The sequence below is a fragment of the Pyrus communis genome, chromosome 7, assembly GCF_963583255.1.
Source record: "Pyrus communis chromosome 7, drPyrComm1.1, whole genome shotgun sequence".
Classification (NCBI taxonomy): domain Eukaryota; kingdom Viridiplantae; phylum Streptophyta; class Magnoliopsida; order Rosales; family Rosaceae; genus Pyrus; species Pyrus communis.
In genome coordinates this window covers 24840829-24861683 of record NC_084809.1, presented here as the reverse complement: position 1 = coordinate 24861683, position 20855 = coordinate 24840829, and the positions used below count along the sequence as shown (strand labels likewise).

At 37.7% G+C, this 20855-nt stretch overlaps 2 protein-coding genes across 2 annotated transcripts; one reads left to right on the top strand and one right to left on the bottom strand.

Moving 5' to 3' along the window:
- Positions 1 to 4858: 4858 nt before the first annotated feature.
- On the top strand, positions 4859 to 5824 carry LOC137740720 (major pollen allergen Cor a 1 isoforms 5, 6, 11 and 16-like). The gene is made up of 2 exons (XM_068480543.1): positions 4859 to 5021; positions 5538 to 5824. The coding sequence occupies exons 1-2, from the start codon at positions 4859 to 4861 to the stop codon at positions 5822 to 5824; spliced, it is 450 nt and encodes a 149-aa protein (XP_068336644.1).
- A 5623-nt stretch (positions 5825 to 11447) lies between these two features.
- Positions 11448 to 15721, bottom strand: LOC137739434 (putative ubiquitin-conjugating enzyme E2 38). Its single transcript, XM_068478999.1, has 7 exons — positions 15703 to 15721; positions 15418 to 15543; positions 13867 to 14424; positions 13586 to 13649; positions 13242 to 13381; positions 12850 to 13161; positions 11448 to 12009 (listed from the first exon to the last, which is right to left on the bottom strand). Exons 2-7 carry the CDS (start codon positions 15481 to 15483, stop codon positions 11758 to 11760), a joined length of 1392 nt encoding a protein of 463 aa, XP_068335100.1. The 5' UTR covers positions 15484 to 15543; positions 15703 to 15721; the 3' UTR covers positions 11448 to 11757.
- Positions 15722 to 20855: the final 5134 nt, after the last annotated feature.

Here is a 20855-nt window from a genome sequence, read left to right as displayed (position 1 = left end):
TTATATACATACAATGAGCATATCCTGAAAAATTCATCTAACAAAACACAAATTGCCAATTTTTAGTAAACACCATCACAACATTCAAACAAGGTAAGGAATCCCATGATATAGAAGAGGGAGAAATTGATTAAATTTTGTTTCACTATTACTTCATACAACTCTTGGGTTTATTCTTCCCTTCCCCAAATATGAAAAAGCTCACTTCTTTAATCCCACTAATCTGCAAGTATTGGAAGGAAGAGAGCAAACAACAAACGAGTTTTCTTATTTTTTGGTCAATAACAAATGGGTTTTCTTATTTTTGGTCAATGACAAATGAGTTTTCTTATTTGGGTGGTGTTGACCCCTCATGTTCAGGATGTTTGTAGAGAGAGAAAGAGAGAGAGAGAGAGAGAGAGAGAGAGAGAGAGAGAGAGAGAGTGAGGGCTTTGTTTCCAGGAAGCACCTTGTGTGCACCAGCATTTAATGACTGGGGTTTGTTCCCACCCTCGATGTGAGTCCAATGGTGATGGTCTCGAGCCTCGATTGTTTGTCATGTTGTTGGAAAATGTCCGGAAAACTCTCGAACCTCGATTGTTTGTCACGTTGTCAGAAAATGGTCGGAAAACTCACAGCCTACTTGAGTTTCGATCCCAACGATCATGAATGAGATTCGTGACAAGGCTAGGTGTTTTTGACTGGTGAGGACAAGATGAAATTGGTGGTGGCTTCGTTTTAAACGGTGTTGGTCGGGACGATTGTGCACGGTGTGTGCACAATGAGAGCGGAAGAGAGAGTGCGTGAGGGAGAAAGTGAGAGAATATAGGAGGGAGAAAGAGAGTAGAGAGAGAAAAATAAGAAAATGGGAGGAAATAACCCACTTATATACGAGGGCAATTAAGTCATTTTAAAGTGTAAAGAAAAATCATATTTCGGTCTGATTGTTGGGCATGGCATGTGCATATTCGAAAAATCCTATTTTTGTTCCAAGATTAAGAAAGTGTCTTATTTATCATTCTTTCCCTATTTTTTATTCCCAGTCCTTTCAAGGGGATTGAAAAACTCAAGTCCATTAAGGAGGGTGTAGTCAAATTAGGATTACGTAGGATTTTAATAGATTTTAAAATCTAGGGATAGTCAATCATGATTTTGAAAGAGGATTTTAAGACTTTGAAATCATGTTGTAATCAAATTAGGATTTAAGATGATTTTAAAGAATATATCCAAATTTAAGGGTAGTCGATTAAGATTTTAAAAAAGTCCACACAATTCTGAAGGTAGTGAGAATTCCAAAGATTTGCTAGGATTTTAATGGGAGAGAGATTTTGATAGATTTGAGGGTGGTGGTATAAATTAGGGCTAGGCACGGGGCGGGCCCAAATTTGAAAGAACTGGACCTACCCATTTTAAAATGTAACGGGGCGGGCCAGGCCGGGTATAGGGATTTGAGTTTGGGAACCGGACCTAACCCGACCCGTATCAAACGGGCCGGTTCAGAAGGGTCCACGGGTCCAATAACTTTTTTTTTCTTTTTCCAGTTCTGGGCATGCTAAGATTGAAGCAGAAGGAGGAGCGGTTCCGTTGCCAATCGAAAAGGAAGAAGCTTGTAGAACCAAAGAGCAAGTTACGTCTATCACGTAAAATTTCTGTTACAAATTCAACAAAAACCAGTAAATTACATGATTTCTAATGCATGGTCGATGAACTACATAGGAAAGAAAAAAAATACCTGCAAAACCCATATCACAAAATTTTCCCAAACCGCTAAAAAACCCAAATTAAATTCCCCTACAAAACCATTGGGCAACCCAAATCAAAACCAATTTGGCTTTTTTGAAAATTGGAAGCATAATCGCAGCAAGGGGCTCACCAAACTCAAGTTCTTGGCGTCGATGAACTTGTTTGACGAAGATGGTGGTCAGGTGGTGTGTGGTAGGGACCTCGATATATGGAAATGGTGATCAGGTGGTGGGTGGGAGGGACCTCATTCAGGGTTGATGGTGATATGGCGATACAGACTCAACCCACAAATCCCTACGGTGACCCTTGTGGCAGCGAACAGTGGATAAACCTACATGCATACAATACGATGCCGGATTGAAAGCCGAGCCAACAGAATCAAAGCCGATCTGGCACAAAACGAAATGAAAAGATCAAGTATCATAGGTAGATATGCGCTTACCTCGGGCCTCAGCCAGTGATTTGCAGCCATTGATTGAAACGCACTGTACGGAGATTATCGGAAAGAAAGATGCGATGAGGGCTTGGGAATACGAAAATAGTGACGAAGGAAGGAGCAAAGAGACACAACCTGAGCCACCCCTTTTATCCCTCATTTATATAAGGATCTGGATCCCCTAACGGATACGGGACTGAGAGTCAGTCTGGGAGAGAGAGATCGAGATGGATGAGAGTCTAGAGTCAAGATGTTTGAGAGTTGAGAGGGATGAAGGTCAGTCTGGGGAGGAACGAGTCTTCCAGAAACTGAGAAGACATCTGCAGATGACTAAGAGATCAAATCTCCAAATATTGGACGAGGTATACGGTTCGGGCCAAGGGGCCCGTTTTCTTAGCAATTTAGACCCGCCTTGCCCCGCAACTAACATGAACCCAATCCGGCCCGCCTCGTTTCATATTTTAAAACACTAGACCCACCCCATACCCGTGGATCCAAGACCCGTTTGCCCACCCTTAGTATATAAATGCCAAATGCCACCAAGAATCCTGCCATTACACCTTTGATTTCTTTTTGTGGTACTATCTTCCACCAAAGACACAACTAGTTTTGCCTTCTCCTTCTTTCTTCTGTTTGCATGTCAATCTTTCGTCGAATTAGGGTTTGTTTTCTTCAGAGTTCGTTTTGGGATGTTTTTTTTTTTTAAGTCTTTTTAGAGGAGGAAGGTTGCATATGTTCACAGCCTGGGCATGTTCTTACCCTCTTGATTTTTCAGTTCACTCTTTCTTCATAGTTTCTACTTTGATTATTCTTTTGGAATATGTTTGTTTTATTTACCAAGGCAATCTTTTTCTTTAATAGGAGAGAAAATTTGAATTTTTTGGGGTGTAGAAAAAATTTGAATTTACCAAAACTATAACAATTTTTGGGTGGGTTAGACGCATGCAATTGAAAACATATTGGGTTTTTCGTTTGTATTTGATTCAATTCGTGAATTTGCCAATTATGTTTGTTTTAGTTTGATTAGAAAATGGAAAGACATTGTTTTTGGGGAATTCCCTTTGCTGGTTTGGTGAGTTAGGGTTATGCAAATTTGGCCCGTAGGTTGTTTGATTAAATGCTTCAAAGAAGTATCTGATGAATCAGTTGGGTTATTTTGCTCCTCTTTTTTGTCTAATGAAGTTCATGTTGGTTTTAATTGGTTTTTGTATAATATTTGTAATGTTGCGGCAATTTTTTACATGAATTTGATGTTGCTTAGATTTTGGGTTGATATGTATAACTTATAATTTAAAATGGTGGAAGAACAAATCGGAAAGAAATGTATTAGCCACTTCTAACTTTGATAAAAGTTCATGAAAAAAGTCTACACAAATCTTAAGAAATCCATACAAATCTATAATATAGAAATTCATGTAAATCTACCAAAATATGTATAGCCTTGTTGAATCTATTAAAATCCTTTGAAATCTGTCACTTAAAAAAAAAATTATTAAAATTTTGAAATCCAAATTGACTACACCCCCTAAGTTTTTAGAGAAAGCTAAGAAGGTTGTGGTGCACAAAAGCTAAGAAGGTTGTGGTGCACAAAGAGAGGGAGTCGAAGCGGCGAGAAAGCTTTTACGATTCTAAGTATGTGTTTGGAATTTCTTCCCAGGAAACCATTTCACTTCGCCTAGACTACCGCCTAGACAGCCACCTAGATCACCCAAGCCGCCTAAGAGCGCCTAGGCGAATGCCTAACAGCTCCTCGATTTTTCTTAACGATTTGGACCTAATCGGATCGGCACACCTACGCCCAGCGTCTAGGCACCGCCTAGGCCGGTTTTTAGAACACTATTTCCAAGTCTACTTGAGGCCTAACCAAGAAGAGTTTTTTAGTGTACTAAGAATACGGGCCAGTACACTATGTGTCATAATAAAAATGGAGGAACACTTGAAAAAGAAATTCTCTGCACATACATTTTAACATGTGATGTACCGACTCGTGTTCTAGTCACATGAAAAAATCTCTCATAACCAAGCCGCACAACGAAACAATATTTTAATCTCTGGAACGAGGACGTCAAACCATTAATTAGTTGAACATTAGCATTAGTGTGGGAGCATATTATCGCTTTAACGAATCTAGCTTGTTTTATATACCAAATCACGAAGCATATGACATCAAATATTATATTACATATGAAGATATGGAGAGACTGGCGTCTACTTTTTATAGGAGCTAACCTAGTTGACCTCTCATCTATGAATTATCTTGCCCTTTGAAAGTATATATATGCATGTTAATGTGTGTTTTGAGAGATTAGCATCAACTTTTAATGGCTGAATTAACTCCTGTGGATTCCCCCTAATTTGTATTTTATAGATAAGTAATGCTAGATCACATATGTATATTGTATTTGTGTACCATTTTATGTGACAAATAATCCATACAATCAACATTTAATCAGATAAATTTATTAATTGACATGGCAAGTACACATCACTTGCCAAATGAGATAATACATCAAAGAAGTGGCATGTGCAAAAATATGATCTCCCGAGCATTTTCCTTTTATAGATATTGGACATGAATATTACACTTCAATTCATTTGTATTTTATAGATGTGTGTATATGTAAGTATCGGATGTGTGTTGCGAGTATGCATGTTTCACACTTCAGAGAGAGAGAGAGAGAGAGAGAGGAGATGAGAAACATGGAAGGAGAGGTAAAACTCAATATCCCTGCAGCGAAAGCATGGGAAATGTACAGAGACAATGAGATCATTAGCAAAATAAACCCTAAAATGCTTACAAGTGCTGAATACATTGAAGGCGACGGTCACCCGGGAAGTCTCAGACTCTTCAAACTCGGTTCTGGTAACTCTCTAGCCTCTCTTCTCTTCTTTCCCAATGTTCGAAGAGGTTTAAAGTTTGAATCTCCTGTTTTATTGATAAGAACAGAGAAAAATATGGATGATATACGGTAGAGCTGGCTATCTTCACTCAAGTAAATAACTTGAATAGCATGTAAATATTATATTGATAACCTATTAGCGAGTTAGGGCTCGTTTATGATTTTATAAGAAACAGTTCTACTCATAAGTTATTTTGCTAAAAGTTCTGTTATTATAACTTGTAGAAAATTTTGTTAAAAATTCAAGTGCTTGATGACAAAGAACTTGGATGCGTTCCATACGAAAGAACTTGCAAGTGCTTCATGTGAAGAATAACACAACACATGTTTTCAATTTAATTTAAGATCCATAAGTGCTATTAAGTTTTTCTGTTCAACGTAATAAAAAAAACATTTTCTGTTGTCGTAAAACACTTTTACGATTCATGTGTGAGACCACAGCAATAACTTACGATAATATTCATGTCTTAAACACGTAGCTGTGCGCTACTATGTAAAGGAATCAGTGGAGAAGATAGAGAAGGTAGACAACGGTCGGTCTGTGACCTACCGCGTCATCGGAGGTGAACTGCAGAAAATGTACGATCCATACATTGTCACCTTCTCATTCCTTCGTGCCCAAGAAAAAGGAAAAGACGAAGAGATGTGCATTGCAAAATGGCAAGTTGAGTACGAGACACTGATCCCAACAACCCCCCCACCAGAGAAGGCAAGAGATGCTGCTCTAGCATTTCTCATGTGGTTTAATAGGTTTGCTTCAGCCTAAAAAAATGGAGAAAGACTTTGGTGCAGTGAGTTGTATGCTTCTTTGTCGCTATTTCTTTCTTAATATTACACATCAAATGAGGAGAGAGATAGACGCAAAGCGTGCACCAGACTCTGTTGCATTAGTTTTCTTTGTTTTCACAAATGGGAACAAGATGGTCCAATAATGTTAATGTCGTAACGAAAACAAAAATAAACATTGTGTTTGGCATTGAAGTTTGTAAATTTTGGTGGCGTTTCATGGTTTTAATCCTTAACCCCTTTTTTATTATTATGTTTTTCCAATTTGATTTATTAACTTTTAAAATCAAAGAGAAAAATAGTGGTATCAGTTACAAAAGTTGGCATAAAGAGTCATATGTCAAGCGCTTTATGACTTTTTGAAGAACCTTTCGGTCCTAGAAATTGGGTTTTATCCCCCCAGTTTCCGGCTACCCTCTATCTTTTTCTTCTTCTTTTTTTTTTCTACCTGGAATTTTAAAAATATTCGAGAGAAATAGGTGGTAGCTAGTAATTCAAATTCTTTGACTAAAATACTCTTCAAATATGTTCACATATATAATTCAATTGTGCTGATCTCATTCAGTTAATTTTTTTCAGAGAATGATTAAGCGAGATTAGCTCTTCGTCAACAGTTGTATGCGAGGCACCAATTAATAATATTAAAAGAAAAAAAAAGTAAAACAAGCAAGGGTACTAGGCCAATACCCGCTGAAAAATAATTAACAAAAGTGATATGTTATGTTTCACAAAATTTTCAACTTTAGTCGCTTGAAATTGTAAATACCATAGTTCTGCTGATCATTAGTGCCCTAGTCTTGGTCTAAAAGCTTTAAGATTTCACTGCCAACATCCACACCATCGTTCTCCTCCTCATGGTATAGTACTTCGCTGACAATATTGGATTTGATCTCCTTGTTTACATTCCCTCTGATCAGTCTCGGCTGCCTCCTTGGTTGTAACTTTTGTTTATTTATTACACGACAAAGAACATAGTTTGCCTGCAAACATGAAACGCACGTACAAGATTAGGGAACTGTTTTTTACTTTAATCAACATATAATAAAGCATTTGAATCAATCCCCCACAATTAATCCCCCTCATTGCCACCCAAAGAATGATTGAAATAGTTCTTAATCCACTGGTTATGGAGAAAATACAAATAAATTAATCAATATTCAGTTGAGAAACTTTTTGAAAGACAACTTGATTCATTAAGAATATATATATGAAGAATTTAGATCGTAAATTATTCTTTTTTACTTTGTATCTAAGGATATTTAGCAGTTATCGTTAGCAATAGTTGAAATCTTTCTAAGAGGCGGATAGCCTCTTGGATTTGTAATAAACAAATAAGTTTTAAGAACCAAGATTGCTAAGTGGTCTATGTATATGTGTGTGTATATATATGTATATATTAATTCATGCGAAGAAGAACAAAGTTATTCAACGGTGATTCTAATTCATGAAAACCTTGATCAAAAAGTTACGTACAGCATTCATAAGTAGTATTAAAAATAAATAAACCCTGTTAAAACAGAAACTAATTAAGACGAAAGATGGAACCCAAATTTATCAAAGATAGCTACAGCAAAACCAAATCACTCAATGTTGAACATGCATGACAAGGATTTTTAAAAACAAAAAAAAGATAAACAATGACAATGCACAAGAAGGATAAGTCTGGGAATTAAATCAAAGAAGAAATAAGTAAGACTCCGAGAAATCATATAGTATTTAAGACTGAAAATTAAGCATGTATTTAATATTACTTAATTACTTTGTTATTCTTGTCCAGAAAGAGCTCGTCAAGTCGAAACTCATACATAACCCAATCTCCCTTTGCCTTAGACGTCGAACCCTCTTTTGGAACATAGGATCACTTTCGCTTAAACCCGATATGAGTCTCAGTCGCTGCTTGAGGATCAAGTTTAACCTTAAAGAGATTACTACAGGCCCAGCAAATCAAACAGACAAAGAACTTTCGGGTGAAACGCAAAGCGGATGGTTCTTTTGATCGACACAAAGCACGTCTTGTCGCCAAGGGTTACAACCAACAAGCAAGTCTTGATTACGAAGAAACTTTTAGTCCCGTTGTCCAACCAGGAACTATTCGTATGATCCTTGCCTTGGCTATTTGCAAAAATTGGACTTTACAGCAACTCGATATTCGTAATGCCTTCTTGAATGGAATTTTGCTTGAAGAGGTCTATATGAAACAATCACCTGGTTTTGTCGATTCCCAACACCCTAAGCATGTTGTCGTCTTCACAAGGCACTCTATGGTCTTAAACAAGCTCTACGTGCATGGTTTCAACGCTTAAACTCCTTTTTGCATAGCCAAGGGTTCTTCCACAGCCGACCCGATGCATCTTTGTTTATTTATCACTCTTCCACATATTCTTTATATGTGCTTGTATATGTTGACGATCTGATTGTTACAGGCTCTAATTCTGCTGCTGTTCATCAATTCATTGATACATTATGTGCCACCTTTGCCAGTTGGAAGTTAGGGGATCTTAATTATTTTCTTGGCATGGAGGTCATCTGCAATGGCAGTCACCTCTCTCTCTCTCAGTCTCATTATGCGTCTGATTTGTTAAAAAAAATTTAAGATGGATCTTTGCAAGCCAAGCCCCACTCCGTTCCTCTCCTCGACACGCTTATCTGCACATGATGGTGATCCAATTTCTGAACTAGAGACATATCGTAGTATGGTTGTTGGGCTTCAATATCTTACTCTCTCATGCCCCGATATTATTGACGCTGTCAATCAAGTTTGTCAATACATGCACAATCCATAAACCACTCATCTTCAAGCAGTCAAGCGCATTTATCGCTATATTATCAAGGGCACCGTTGCGCATGGTTTCCTCTTCCGTTCCTCAACGGACTTCTCTCTTCGTGGATTCTCCGATGTTGATTGGGCTGGTTCTGTTGATGATTGTCGATCCACTAATGAATCGTGCATTTTTCTTGGCCCGAACCTTCTGACTTGGACTGCTAAAAAGCAATCCACAGTGTCTCGCTCAAGCTCTGAAGCTGAATATCACGCTCTTGCCACCACAGCAGCTGAACTATGGTGGTTCTGCTATTTGTTTCGTGAGATTGGTCTTCCTCCTTATACTCCACCATGCATTTATGTCGATAATGTCTCTGCTCTTCAAATGGTTGCAAATCCCGTCTTCCATGCTTGCACTCAGCACATAGAAATTGACTACCATTTTGTTCGTGAGTTACTGCTCACGGGGTCCTTGCCACTCGGCATATTCCTTCACAACATCAAATTGCCGATGTCTTCACCAAAGGACTATCTCGTGAATGATTCTCCTTCCTTATTTCCAAGCTCAATCTTCACTTTGTTCCGTTTCGCTTGAGGGGGGATAACGAGATTACTACAGGTCCAGCAAATCAAGCAGACAAATCTGCCATTAGGACGTGATTTGCTACACTCTACACGATTCACTCAGTCTCTGTCTTTACTGTTGTACTGTATTCTAATACTTGCCTTCTACGGTTTTACAAAGTCAACTGATGTAATATTATATATATATATATACACACACACAATCTGTGATAATGCCAATAATCATGTAAATCAATCACAAATTATTCTCACCAATTCTCTGCTCTTTTGCGTTCGTACTTTTCCTTTCCAATCTCAAACTCTATAAACCTTAATAGGCTTATCGCTTTGGATTCTCCATATAACGCATCCTCCAGATGAGGTTCTCTCTACCCGTGAACCTTTCTCCGTCTTCTTCTTTAACACGATGAAAAAGTAGAGACATCTTTCACTAGTTTGATCGAACAACTGCCTTCATGTTTCTTCGTTTCCATAAAGATCGCACTCCATCACGGCGTTGCAAGAAAGCGGTAGACCGTGCTCTTTATTGTAAAGAAAGTGAAGCAAAAGCTCTTTGTCGGATGGTTCGAAGTGACATCCGACTGGTAATCCCAGGCTACTAGCAGTCTCCATGGTAATGAAGCTTGTAGGTTCAAGATTCAATCGTCTCGAGGCTCGAAAGAACAGCGCGGCTGTTGCAGTTTGTAGGTTCAGGTTGTATGAAAACAAGAAGGGGCAAAATAAATGGAAAGTAGCTGCTAGGTTTTGTTTCCTAAAACTTGGAAGTCAAGGAAAGATACTAATTGGTGCAAATGCACTGGGTTTTGGATGTATATACAGTGGAGATTAGAGAATGACGGCATTTTAAGGGGTTAATATACAGCCGTTCATCGCTAGAAATATTTTGCATGGGCATGGGTCCTAAACCATCATTTTTTCGGTTAGGATAATTATCTAGATAATAGAGTTTCAATTTTATATTTTTTTTACCGCACACTTTATTTCTCATTGAATAGAAGTTGTTATTTATTTTTGTACTTTTTTTTATTGGACTTTTGCAATTCCATTTTTTTTTTTTTTTTTGGGTATTGATTACATAACATGCGTCAATGCAGTTCAAATTTGAGTCAAATTAATTCCTAAATCAGACTCGAAAATTTGGCATCTGGTTAGGGTAGTTCGATTTAAAATTCAGGCTTCATTTAGAGCATTTTCACTCAACTTGGTGGATTTGAGTCTAAGAGGTGAGAAAAACTTGTGTGAGACTTGACTTGCCACTAAATCATGTTGAGTGTCACTACCACACTATTCATTCATAACTTGCCATGTGTTAAGCATTGTTGCAGTAGTATAATTTCTTATTTTTAATTTTCAATTTTTATCATAATTAATAAAATTAATAAAAAAAACTATATGGAAAAAGTAATTTTTTAAAAGTCCTGACTTTGAGGGACACCACCACTCACAAGGTTTCTTTCTCTCTCACGGCCTGGCATGTTTGCTGGGAAATTGTGTAAAATTTATGTAATTACTGGTTCAAAGATTCATTAATGCATCTTAAATGAATTAGGTGTATGACTAACCTCATTATTTTTATAAATTATCAAATAATTATCATGGACACAAATTCTGGTTAAGAACCCAAATGGTACGGGAAGAGAATTAAATGGTCCTGATACTTTTTCTAATAGGTACCGTAGACGGAACCATTAAGGGATCCATCGAATAATTTTTGTGTTGCTCATTTCATTACTTTTTTTAACGATCCAAATTGTCTATATCTTAGTAAATTATTCATAGATATTTCTTGTACAAAATAAAAAAATCCAAACCATTAAGACATTAATTGTAATGAAGAAAATAGACAAACACAACTTTTCAAAATACTAATATAACTACCATTTAATTTAACAGTCAAATAGTTTCGGGTTTTAGTGAGTTGTAGTTCATAGTTATCCATTCCACAAGATCTAGTAGGGTTTTTTGTTTTTTGTTTTTTGTTTTTTTTTTTTTTATCGAATTTTGGTAGGCATTTCAAATTATCAATGAGCTCATCTGTGGATCCCTTATGCCTCGTTGGTGTACAAAATAACGACTGAATAGATCATGTTATGTTGCCTAGGAACCTACCATATAGACCAGGTTTATTACTCCAAATTTACGTGTTTGTCTATATCTCACATCACGTGATAAATCATGTTACGAGAGATTCACGCTAGATTGTGTACACCAAGGAATCAGAAAGTAAAACAAGTCAAGCAGTAGTGGGCAACTGCCATAAAACATTGTTTCGGCTAGAATTGGAAAAAGCCTATAAACAAGGTCACAAATTGTGACTCACAATTAGATCAATGTAGCAATAAGCCAAGTCCACTTCAACATGAATCCATCATCAACGTCTTCCTACTATACTTTATATGTACTAGCAAGAATCCCGAAAGATAAAACAGACCGAAAAACGAACTAACCAATTCCAGAATACCAGTATCGGAAAGCAGATGGGAAACGAAAATACCATACGCAGGTCCAAAGATTTCGTTTCTCCTAAGCCAATCTATAATTCTTATTACCTTCCCAATCCCATCAAGTCAGCTGCTAGTCAAATGTGAGGCTTCAACTCTAAACTTCTCACAGTCGGTTGATCCATTTCTGGTGAAATGTGTAACAAGTGTATTCATCATCTTAGCTACACTTGCCTTGAATTGTGCGGAGCCACCTTTTTCTGCATTCTGGGATGTGATATCAGACCCCACCAGAGTGCCCTCACTATATGCTTTACATGCTGCCAGAATATTCTGTGCACGTTCGCGAAAATGACCCAAGACAAAGTCCTCAAAATACTGCAAGAAAGCTCACTTAATTAGGTGACCGACCTAGGCTACAAACCTGAGATACAAAACAGAAAGTGCCTTTCAAAACAAAAGATAACGTACAAACTGACTTCCTATTTACTTTTTTCGTCTAAGCTGCTAAAACCATCATTAGAACACGATATCTAAGCTGCTAAAACCACTATAAGAGTATTTGAATCACTAGGGCACAAATAATACACCCGCATACTCATCAAAGTTACTAAATCGTAATTCAGACCCTAATTTATGGGTCAAAAGCAATCACCAAATCCCCGTTGAAAAATCATGGAGCAAAGCAGTGAAACCATCAACACACTAAAAGATTACAAATGGAGGTAACCCCCAGATCTGTAAATTTGGTGACCAGACAGTAAAGCAATATTTGACTCTTGGAACACCTATTATAGCCCAAAAGGAGAGAAAATGTATTCCCAAAGATCAAAAGCTAATGGAAAATGTAGTAAAAGATGAATAACAGATTCCTAGGCCTCCTAACAAATTGACATCCCGCCTTCTGTCCCTTCTAAGATTCATTCTGGAACATGGCGGGTTAGATAACAGCATAGTTTTCTAACAGCAACAGCAAGCAGAAAAAACCATCCTAGCACAACTAAATTCTACAATAATACTCGACTCGGAACCGGTGTTTATACATCAAGGCTACTTGTTTCAACCCCACAAAGCACAGATGTGAGAAAGAAAACTCCCTACTGTTCTGGCAATCTACTTCATTCTAGTAAATCAACTCTCCAGCAAGGAACAATGTAAAATGTTAATTATAAATAGAAGATCAGTGTACTGTAACGGAGATGGTTGCTATAATCATACCTTAGGCGGCCTCCTTAGTGTATAAATCATCGTTTTTAGAGATAGAATAAAGGTATCCTCATTGTACTTTCTGGATTGCCTTTGCCCTTCTGCTCCAACATACGATGACTCATGCCCAGGTTCATTGAAGAAGGGCTCTGCATTCAAAATAAGAGCTTGTATAGAGACTAAAACTTGTAGCATTGTTGATTGCCCTGGGACCCAATTTTCATTTTGTTTGCCACTCCAAGTGCCTAGGAGACTCAGACAAACTTTCCCACACTCGTACAAATTTGGATTCAATCGAAGACCACCTGAATAGTAGTACACCATCTGACAAAAGAAAATCAAAATTATCTACAATGAGATAAAATATACAATAAAACACCAATGCAATAGCACCATATACACACCGGTGGTGATTTAGGATAGTTAGTTGGGAAGAGACAATCAAAGACAAAAAGACCGTCATGGTAGGGAGTGCCCGGAGGTCCTATAATGACACCCCTCAGAAGTTCCATTCTTGCTTCATAAACCCTGACAAATATTGTGTCTGCAAGAAAAAACAGAAATGAGCCAACCTACTAAACTAATGACAAGACATGACCAGAAAGGAAAGGAACCGATTTCAAAAAATAGGTGAAGTTTCTACTGGGAAAACAACAGTAGCACTAAAAGAGAACTTACAAACACAAGAATATTTCAACACTGGTATAATCAAGCATAGTGAATCCCTATACACAGCGGTAGAACTCACCTGGTAAGTCCTTCTCCAAAATTTTCCATTCATCCTGAATTCGCTTTGCCCAATATCTGGGTGGCTATCAAGAAACAAACACAGATTAGTCCATATTCACAAAGACAGACATACACGCTCCACATTTTATGCATGCAGAGTTTATGCGTGCACTCAAGCCTGTGTCACACAGCCAGACCAGGGCACATCCATAAAGAGAGATGTGCACACATGCACATGCTCACACATAACTGTTCGGGAGGGGGCAGGTGTGAAGCACAAGTTCAACTAATTCAACTCACCTGCTCATCTGAAAATCCCATGCGGCTAAAGTGGTGATCCGAGAAATCTTCCACCATATCAAATTTCTTAAACTGTTGAGACTTTGGCAGGATACTGTCATCATTGCTGTCTGCCGGTTCCTTACTAGAACTTGCCTCAAAAGGAGCAGTTGAACTTGCTTCAGAAGGAACAGTTGAACTACATGGTGGTAGATCTGAAATAGCCAGCGTCTTAGTGGATGGCTTCTCACTCGGTGAAGGATCATTCAACCAGGGAAGAGTTGCTTCGACACCAGGAGGCAAGTCCACATTATCAAACTGAGATTGCAGAGTCATGCAATCATCACCGTCATCATACAGAAAACCATCGTTGTCATCACAATCATAGTCATTATCATCATCGTCATCATCATTGTCTTCATCGTCCATGCTCATATCATCATCATTAGATGAAAAACAATTGGAAGTTTTGACAACATTTGCATTGGTTGATCCTGATGTTGAACTCTTTAAGAGATCAGTGTCATCTTCTGATCCGACTACACTAGCTGAGTACTTAGCATCACTGTCCAAAGCACCCTACAGAAAGTAGTATAAATTTACAACCATGCAATGGTACATATGACATAAGAATAGGGAACCAATAATCATCTGCTGTAAAGTTAGTACAGATAACACAGCTTAATTTATTCTTCCATCTCATTCTTCAAAACTTAACTGTTTCCCTTACCAACCAAGTCAATTTCAATACCATCATAAAAAATTCTTAATTGATCTTTGTTGAGAAACAAGCTCCCTAGGAGAGAAATAAGTACCTCGAGTAGCTGATTTGTTCGGTAACTACTGCAACTATAATACTATAATACATACATATAAGAAATTCTTTTTCTTTGCAGTTTCTGTTTCATATGTAAACTTGGTGTTCTAAAAACTGAAAACAATACGGTACATTGCAATAATATGAATGGTGAGGGTAACGATAAAAGGACAAACCAACACCAGCATTTCCAATGAACAAAACGCAGAGGTATACAAATGTTGACTATAGCAGCAAGCACGCAACAACATACTGAAAGCTTACAACTTTGCAGATGGTCATTGCGACTAACAGTAACAGTGATCATAACATGTCCGATAGCACAATTCCACAGACGACAAACGGGTGGAGACTATACGGAAGTAGTTTTCTTAAAACCACAAGTGAATATATTTACATTTCGAAAGTTGTTAAAAGTTCAATGCCAACAAAAAACGACCTTTTAACCGAAACAAACGGAGAAACCACTAGTGTACCCAAGAATTAATCCATCAAATTACCCAGAAAACCAAGAAAAATCATATCAATACGTTTTTTTAACAAAATTGAAGAGAAAAAAAAAATAAATTGCAGGGCCTCCAAGTAAATTCCAGATAAACCCATAACTGCAAGGCAATCGATCAAACCCGCGAGTAAAAACCCATCACAATTGAAGGTATAAATCCAAAATTTAACAGCAACCCAGAAAAACAAAAGCAACCCAAAAGTCGAATTAGTTAAATAAACAAATCAAATTAAATTAGAAAAAAGAATACCTCTTTCTGCTTGAGTTTCAGGGAGACGGGGGGATTGAGGGCTTCTCCGGAAGCGGAAGAGGCCATGTCAGAATTCCACAACTGAACGACAACGACGATCCCTCGAAAAACAATGGGACCAAACAACTTTAAAACGAACACGACCAGAAATCAAAGTCGAAAAACAAACAACTTTAAAACAGTCGAAAAACAAAATAAATAAAATTCACGCATATTCTTTCCTAGGAAAATCAAAAAAACACGACCAGAAACCAAAGTCGTCGATAAAACTTGATCAAACCTTACCAACCAAGCTGTGAATTCTGTAATTCCGTCTTTGTATTGTGGGCCGAGAGAGAGAGATGTTGAGTTCGAGAAGGAGAGAGAAAGGGGAGAGAGAAAGGGGAGAATTAGAGAGAGAGTGGTAAAGTGAGAGTGCGACGTCCAATACGAAGAGGGGAGAGAGAGAGTGTGTGTTGCGCGCCTTATTAGGTAAGTTCCGCTATCGTACGCGGAAATAAAGGTAAGGACGAGGGGAATCCTATGTGCTGAATGACTATGTACTGAAACGTGGCGACCTCTTATTGGTCAACGGAGTTATTTTCTCTGAAGGCGCCATTGAGAGTGAGGTTTGTATAGCTTATGGTGAAACAGATTGTGTGTGAATACTGGTTCGGCTAATATACGCTGCTATGATGACATACCCCTGCCCGTGAAGATTTTATTGCGTGTATAGCATTTTTTCATACTAATACGTAAGTGTCAAGGAAAAACATACGCTCAAACGTCAAAACGGTTTATGTATTTTACCCTATCATTTAATTTGGTCTTGTATATTTAATCTGGTCAAATTAGTCTTCGTGTTTATTTTCATTAACTAATTTTACACAATCCATTAAAGGGTCATTAAAATTAACATGCAAGAAGATAAATGTAATTTATTAAAAACTAGTAAAACGGCGTCTTCTTGTTATCGTGATCATTGGCAAAGATCTAGACTCAATTCGTACTGCCACACTTTAACGAAGGGTAATTGCGTCAATGTCAATCCACTCGCTAGTACCTCTCATTTTCCCTACAATGTCGTATGAACAGAGACTTTAGAATTCGATCAAACAAGCAAAAGGAACTTAGACCGTAGATAAAAAATTAATTAATTAATTAAAAAAAAAAAAAAAAAAAAAAAAAAAAGAGAGGCAGGGAGCAGATAATAGCTTTTGAGATTTTTCCGCTAATAGTTTGCAGTAGGTGTATGTTGACATAAAAAAGGAAGTCAATATTGGTAAATTGTAGTTATATACTTCAATACTAAACCCAAAGTGATTATAAAATCACACAATAAATCCAAAACATCACAAAACCCCAACAATATTGAAAGCGAAAGACAATCTTCACCTAGTTGTTTGGGTGGGCCTCTATTTGGTTGAATTCACATGCTTGTCATCTTTTCCAAATTTGGCACTAAATGCCTTGTCGGTAACTCCACAATATTTCGATTTCTGATCATATAAATGGTGAAACACTTAAATCGATTAAACTTGGAGACAACTGATACAATCTTTAATTTGAAATCAGAGGGCCGAGATATTTGCAAATGTGTATGGTGCAAAAACATTTCTTAGAGTCAACATTTCTGTGATAGCTATGTCTTTGGACCTTGCGCTAACTGTCAGGTGATAGAGGATTAGGTCTGTCGCGCCCCGATTCCATCATACATCCAAAATCGACACGTGACGTCACTTAATTCTTCGTATATCTCACATACCCCGTCTTAGGAATATGGCAAATCACAATTCAAGAATCAAATTGCCAAGAAATTTTTCGTTTACCTTATGACTGCATCTAACCTCCTCGTTAGATTGCCTACATACCTTCAATAGGGATCAAGCCATTCGTAGTTCACTATCACAAAATCAGACGTTTATTCCACTAAGTTCAAGCAGAAAAGCATAGTATTCCTCAATCATTCAATATAACCTGACAACATGTAAATCCTAGACTCAAGCTACATAACAAATCCCCATGAAAACATGATTCCTCTCCCATCCAACATATAAATCATTATGTCTCATCATGATATCGCAATTCACAACACACATCACATTTAAAAGCTGACGAAACACAAAATCATTCTCTAGCCGCATTAATTAATTAATTTGATCAAAGTAATAACAATCATTCCCATATCTTTTAAATTCATACCTTTGAAATCATAATCGAATCATAGAAAATCCCGAATGAGTCACTCAGACGTCCAACATCTTTTCTAACTCAATTCACAAGACTCTCGAAACCATTGACACATACACACACACACACACACACACACACATATATATATATAACTAAGGTTGCAGTGACACAGTTAGGCCAAGCCTACTTCTCCAAACAATGGGATTTTAGGCCGCTCCACGAAATTCAACAACCTCAGGTTTCAGACCCCTTAACGGAACCAAACCAAATATGATCGCCCAAAATGTACCGTGTACAACTAATCATCATCACCTCTAGAATGCGTATGGTCCCCCATTGCGGATATACCAAGCAGGACCATAGGCATAAACTCATCGTGCAGGCAGTGATCACCCATCGCAGATATACCAAGCATGATCACCCCTGAATACATATGGTCACCCCATTGCGGATATACCAAGCAGGACCATCCATGTACCACAACTACGTGGTGCAATCTCATCATCACACATTAAACATAATTATACACATACATGCTATTGATTCCATATATCAACCAACATCAAGTCTAATGGAGCACAACACAAGGAATTCCCTTAATTACTATTTCTACTAAAAATCTAATAAAGTACCTAACTCATCTCCTGACTTCCATCTCCATCTCATGCTAGGTAATAGTGCAAAGTTCAAATAGGTATTCAGTTGGCAAGCATATCCAAATAACTATCAAGCAATATTTAGATTCCATAATTGTCATAACATTCATCATAATTATCATTCACATTATTAAAAAGTTAATTAAACACATATATATCACAAACATCAACAATACATAAGCCAAATCATAGTTAATTAGCATAGGTCTATGGCTAAATATATAAAATTCACATTTCAATAGAAATCATAATTATAAGACCAATTCATATTCACAAATGATACTAATATAAAAATTTAAGATAATAATCATATTTCATATATTCAAGTCGTTATCTAACCAATATAGGCCTACTAGATTTTCACTAGTAATTCCCTAAGGTCTGTAAACCATATCTACAATAGCATACTAAAATTTGGTGTCAATTCAACGGTAAGATCGTCAATTGTTAGAATATTCAAGTGGCGGACCTTATCGAAAATATACTCAGCCAGCAACATTTCATAAATTGAATGTTACATATCGGAAAATACGACTTTTTTCAAAAATTCTCAAATTTCACAAGAATAAAGATCTCAACAAGTAGAGTAAACTTTATACATGCGGCCAAGGCCAATTTGGCCGGAAAACACCTCAAACTGGCCACGAACCGCCGGAAACCCTAAGGTGGGTGTTCTTCAATTCGACTTCCTCGGTGTTCCAACGCCCCTACAACCTATTGGGTCAAGTTCTTGGGTCCAAGGGAAGTTGATTAAGGGTGATGGTGAATGGTAATACTCTCCGGAACGACAATTCTTCGTCAAGAAACCCCGGTTTCTCCCGTGGAGTTCTACTCGTATTAGACCTTAAAAACCCTTGATTTTTGGTGGAGATGGAAGGAAGAAGATAGTTGAGCGAGTTACAGGCGAAGGAGATAGGAAAATCAGCTGAGAAATGGAGGAATTGGCCTGAAATTGGTCGGTTTGAAAATGGGTTGGTGGAGCACACGGGTCACAAAATAGGGAGGGAAAAAAATGTCAGCTTCTCTCCTCCCTAATTGGTCCTTTATAACCCTCTAAAAATCTTATTGGTCCCCTTTTTATTAAACTAACTTAACCTTGAACCCACATATGATAATTAAATAATTCCCACAATCTATAGTTCACAACTTCAAACGTCCGTAACTATACCGTTATACTCCGGACTTGCAAACGGCTTTCACCTATGCCCTCGTGGCTTCAAGACCTATTCAAAAACGTTACTTGTGACCTCAAAAAGTCAACAAGTAAATAATAATTTTCCAAACTTCACTCTTCATAACTAGTTTAATTGAAATCTAATTTCAAATAAACTAATATAAATTCTTGAAAAATAATATAAAATCTCATTAATACAAATACGTAGATTATAACAGTGAAATCTAGAAACGGGATTTCACAAGGTCTAGCGCGATACAGGGTTGAGGCGTTGAGGGGATACGTATGTAAGTGGGTTGCGGGGCCTATTTGGAAGATTTATTGGCGTCATCACAAGTTGGGCTTGCTAAGTGGGTTACTATTGCAGCTCCTTAAGCTGAGTGCATTGGGCGTTGGGTTGTTGATGGAAGCCGTAGAGTTGGAGTTAACGCAGCTAGAAGTCGTTTGGCTGAATTGGTTCGGATAGGCCTCAAAGCAGGAGTCAGTGCTATTGGAAGCTGCAAAGAAAAAGTTGGCATGGTTAGGAACCGCATAATGGAAGTTGGCGCAGCTAAGAGTTGCAAAGCAGATGGCTAGCATAACTAGGAATCGCAAGAGAAACGCGAGCTGAAGCTGTGAAAGAAGCGTGGGGCCTAGTTGGTAGGTTGGCCTGCTTCTTGAACCTTCAATTGAGAAGAAATTCTGAATTTCCTCCATTGCTTATGGGAGTTTTGCTGCTTCTGGAAAGCTTGTTATCGAGTTATCTCCCTCAAAGGATAAAAAGGAAACTACTGAACTTGTGATTTCTGTCACTCCGAAAGAAGCTAAAGTCTTGGTTGATAAGATCATTTAACCAAGAGCTCTGTGTTGCCCCCAGAGCCCAGGTTCAGAGATAAAATGAAACATTTATTTGTGGCTAAATCTAAATTGCCTTCTGAAATGTTCGCCATTATGAGAAGTGGGAAGGAAAGTTTGTCACTTGGGAAAGTGGATTCAGCTGCTCAAGAGACGTTAAAGCTTGCTTATTCTATTGCTGCCGCATTTATGTTGTTAGCCAAGAAGGAGGAAACTGCTCGAGTTTGATTTCTCACCTGCTATAGATAGAGCAGTTGAGGGCAAAATTGATGAGATTGGATCTGCTGAAGATGAAATGCTGCAAGTGCGACTACTAAGTGCGAAGAGGTTATTATGTGCGAAGTGGCTGCTGAGGAGTCGGAGATCATCCAAGCTTTTAATTAGTGTATGTTTTTATTTAACTTGTATTAGATTTTGGTGGCTTTCATGCCAATTTATCAATTGCTAGAAGTTTAATAAACTGCTTTATTCGGCTTACTCCATCTTTGTTATTCAGTTGACTTGAATGTGCTTGAAACTTTGCTAGCTTAAAGTGTCATGCAAAACTTTAGCCATAAAAGTGTGAACTACTTGTGCGGCTTTGATAAAATTAGGCACTCCTA

Excerpts from the sequence above, each read along its gene's own strand:
- LOC137739434 (XM_068478999.1), bottom strand. The coding sequence starts at position 15,483 with ATGGCCTCTTCCGCTTCCGGAGAAGCCCTCAATCCCCCCGTCTCCCTG. Across the intron at positions 13,650-13,866 it reads TGGGATTTTCAGATGAGCAG|CCACCCAGATATTGGGCAAA; the intron begins GTGAGTTGAATT and ends GTTTCTTGATAG. Across the intron at positions 12,010-12,849 it reads CACTAAGGAGGCCGCCTAAG|TATTTTGAGGACTTTGTCTT; the intron begins GTATGATTATAG and ends GCTTTCTTGCAG.
- LOC137740720 (XM_068480543.1), top strand. The coding sequence starts at position 4,859 with ATGGAAGGAGAGGTAAAACTCAATATCCCTGCAGCGAAAGCATGGGAA. Across the intron at positions 5,022-5,537 it reads ACTCTTCAAACTCGGTTCTG|CTGTGCGCTACTATGTAAAG; the intron begins GTAACTCTCTAG and ends TTAAACACGTAG.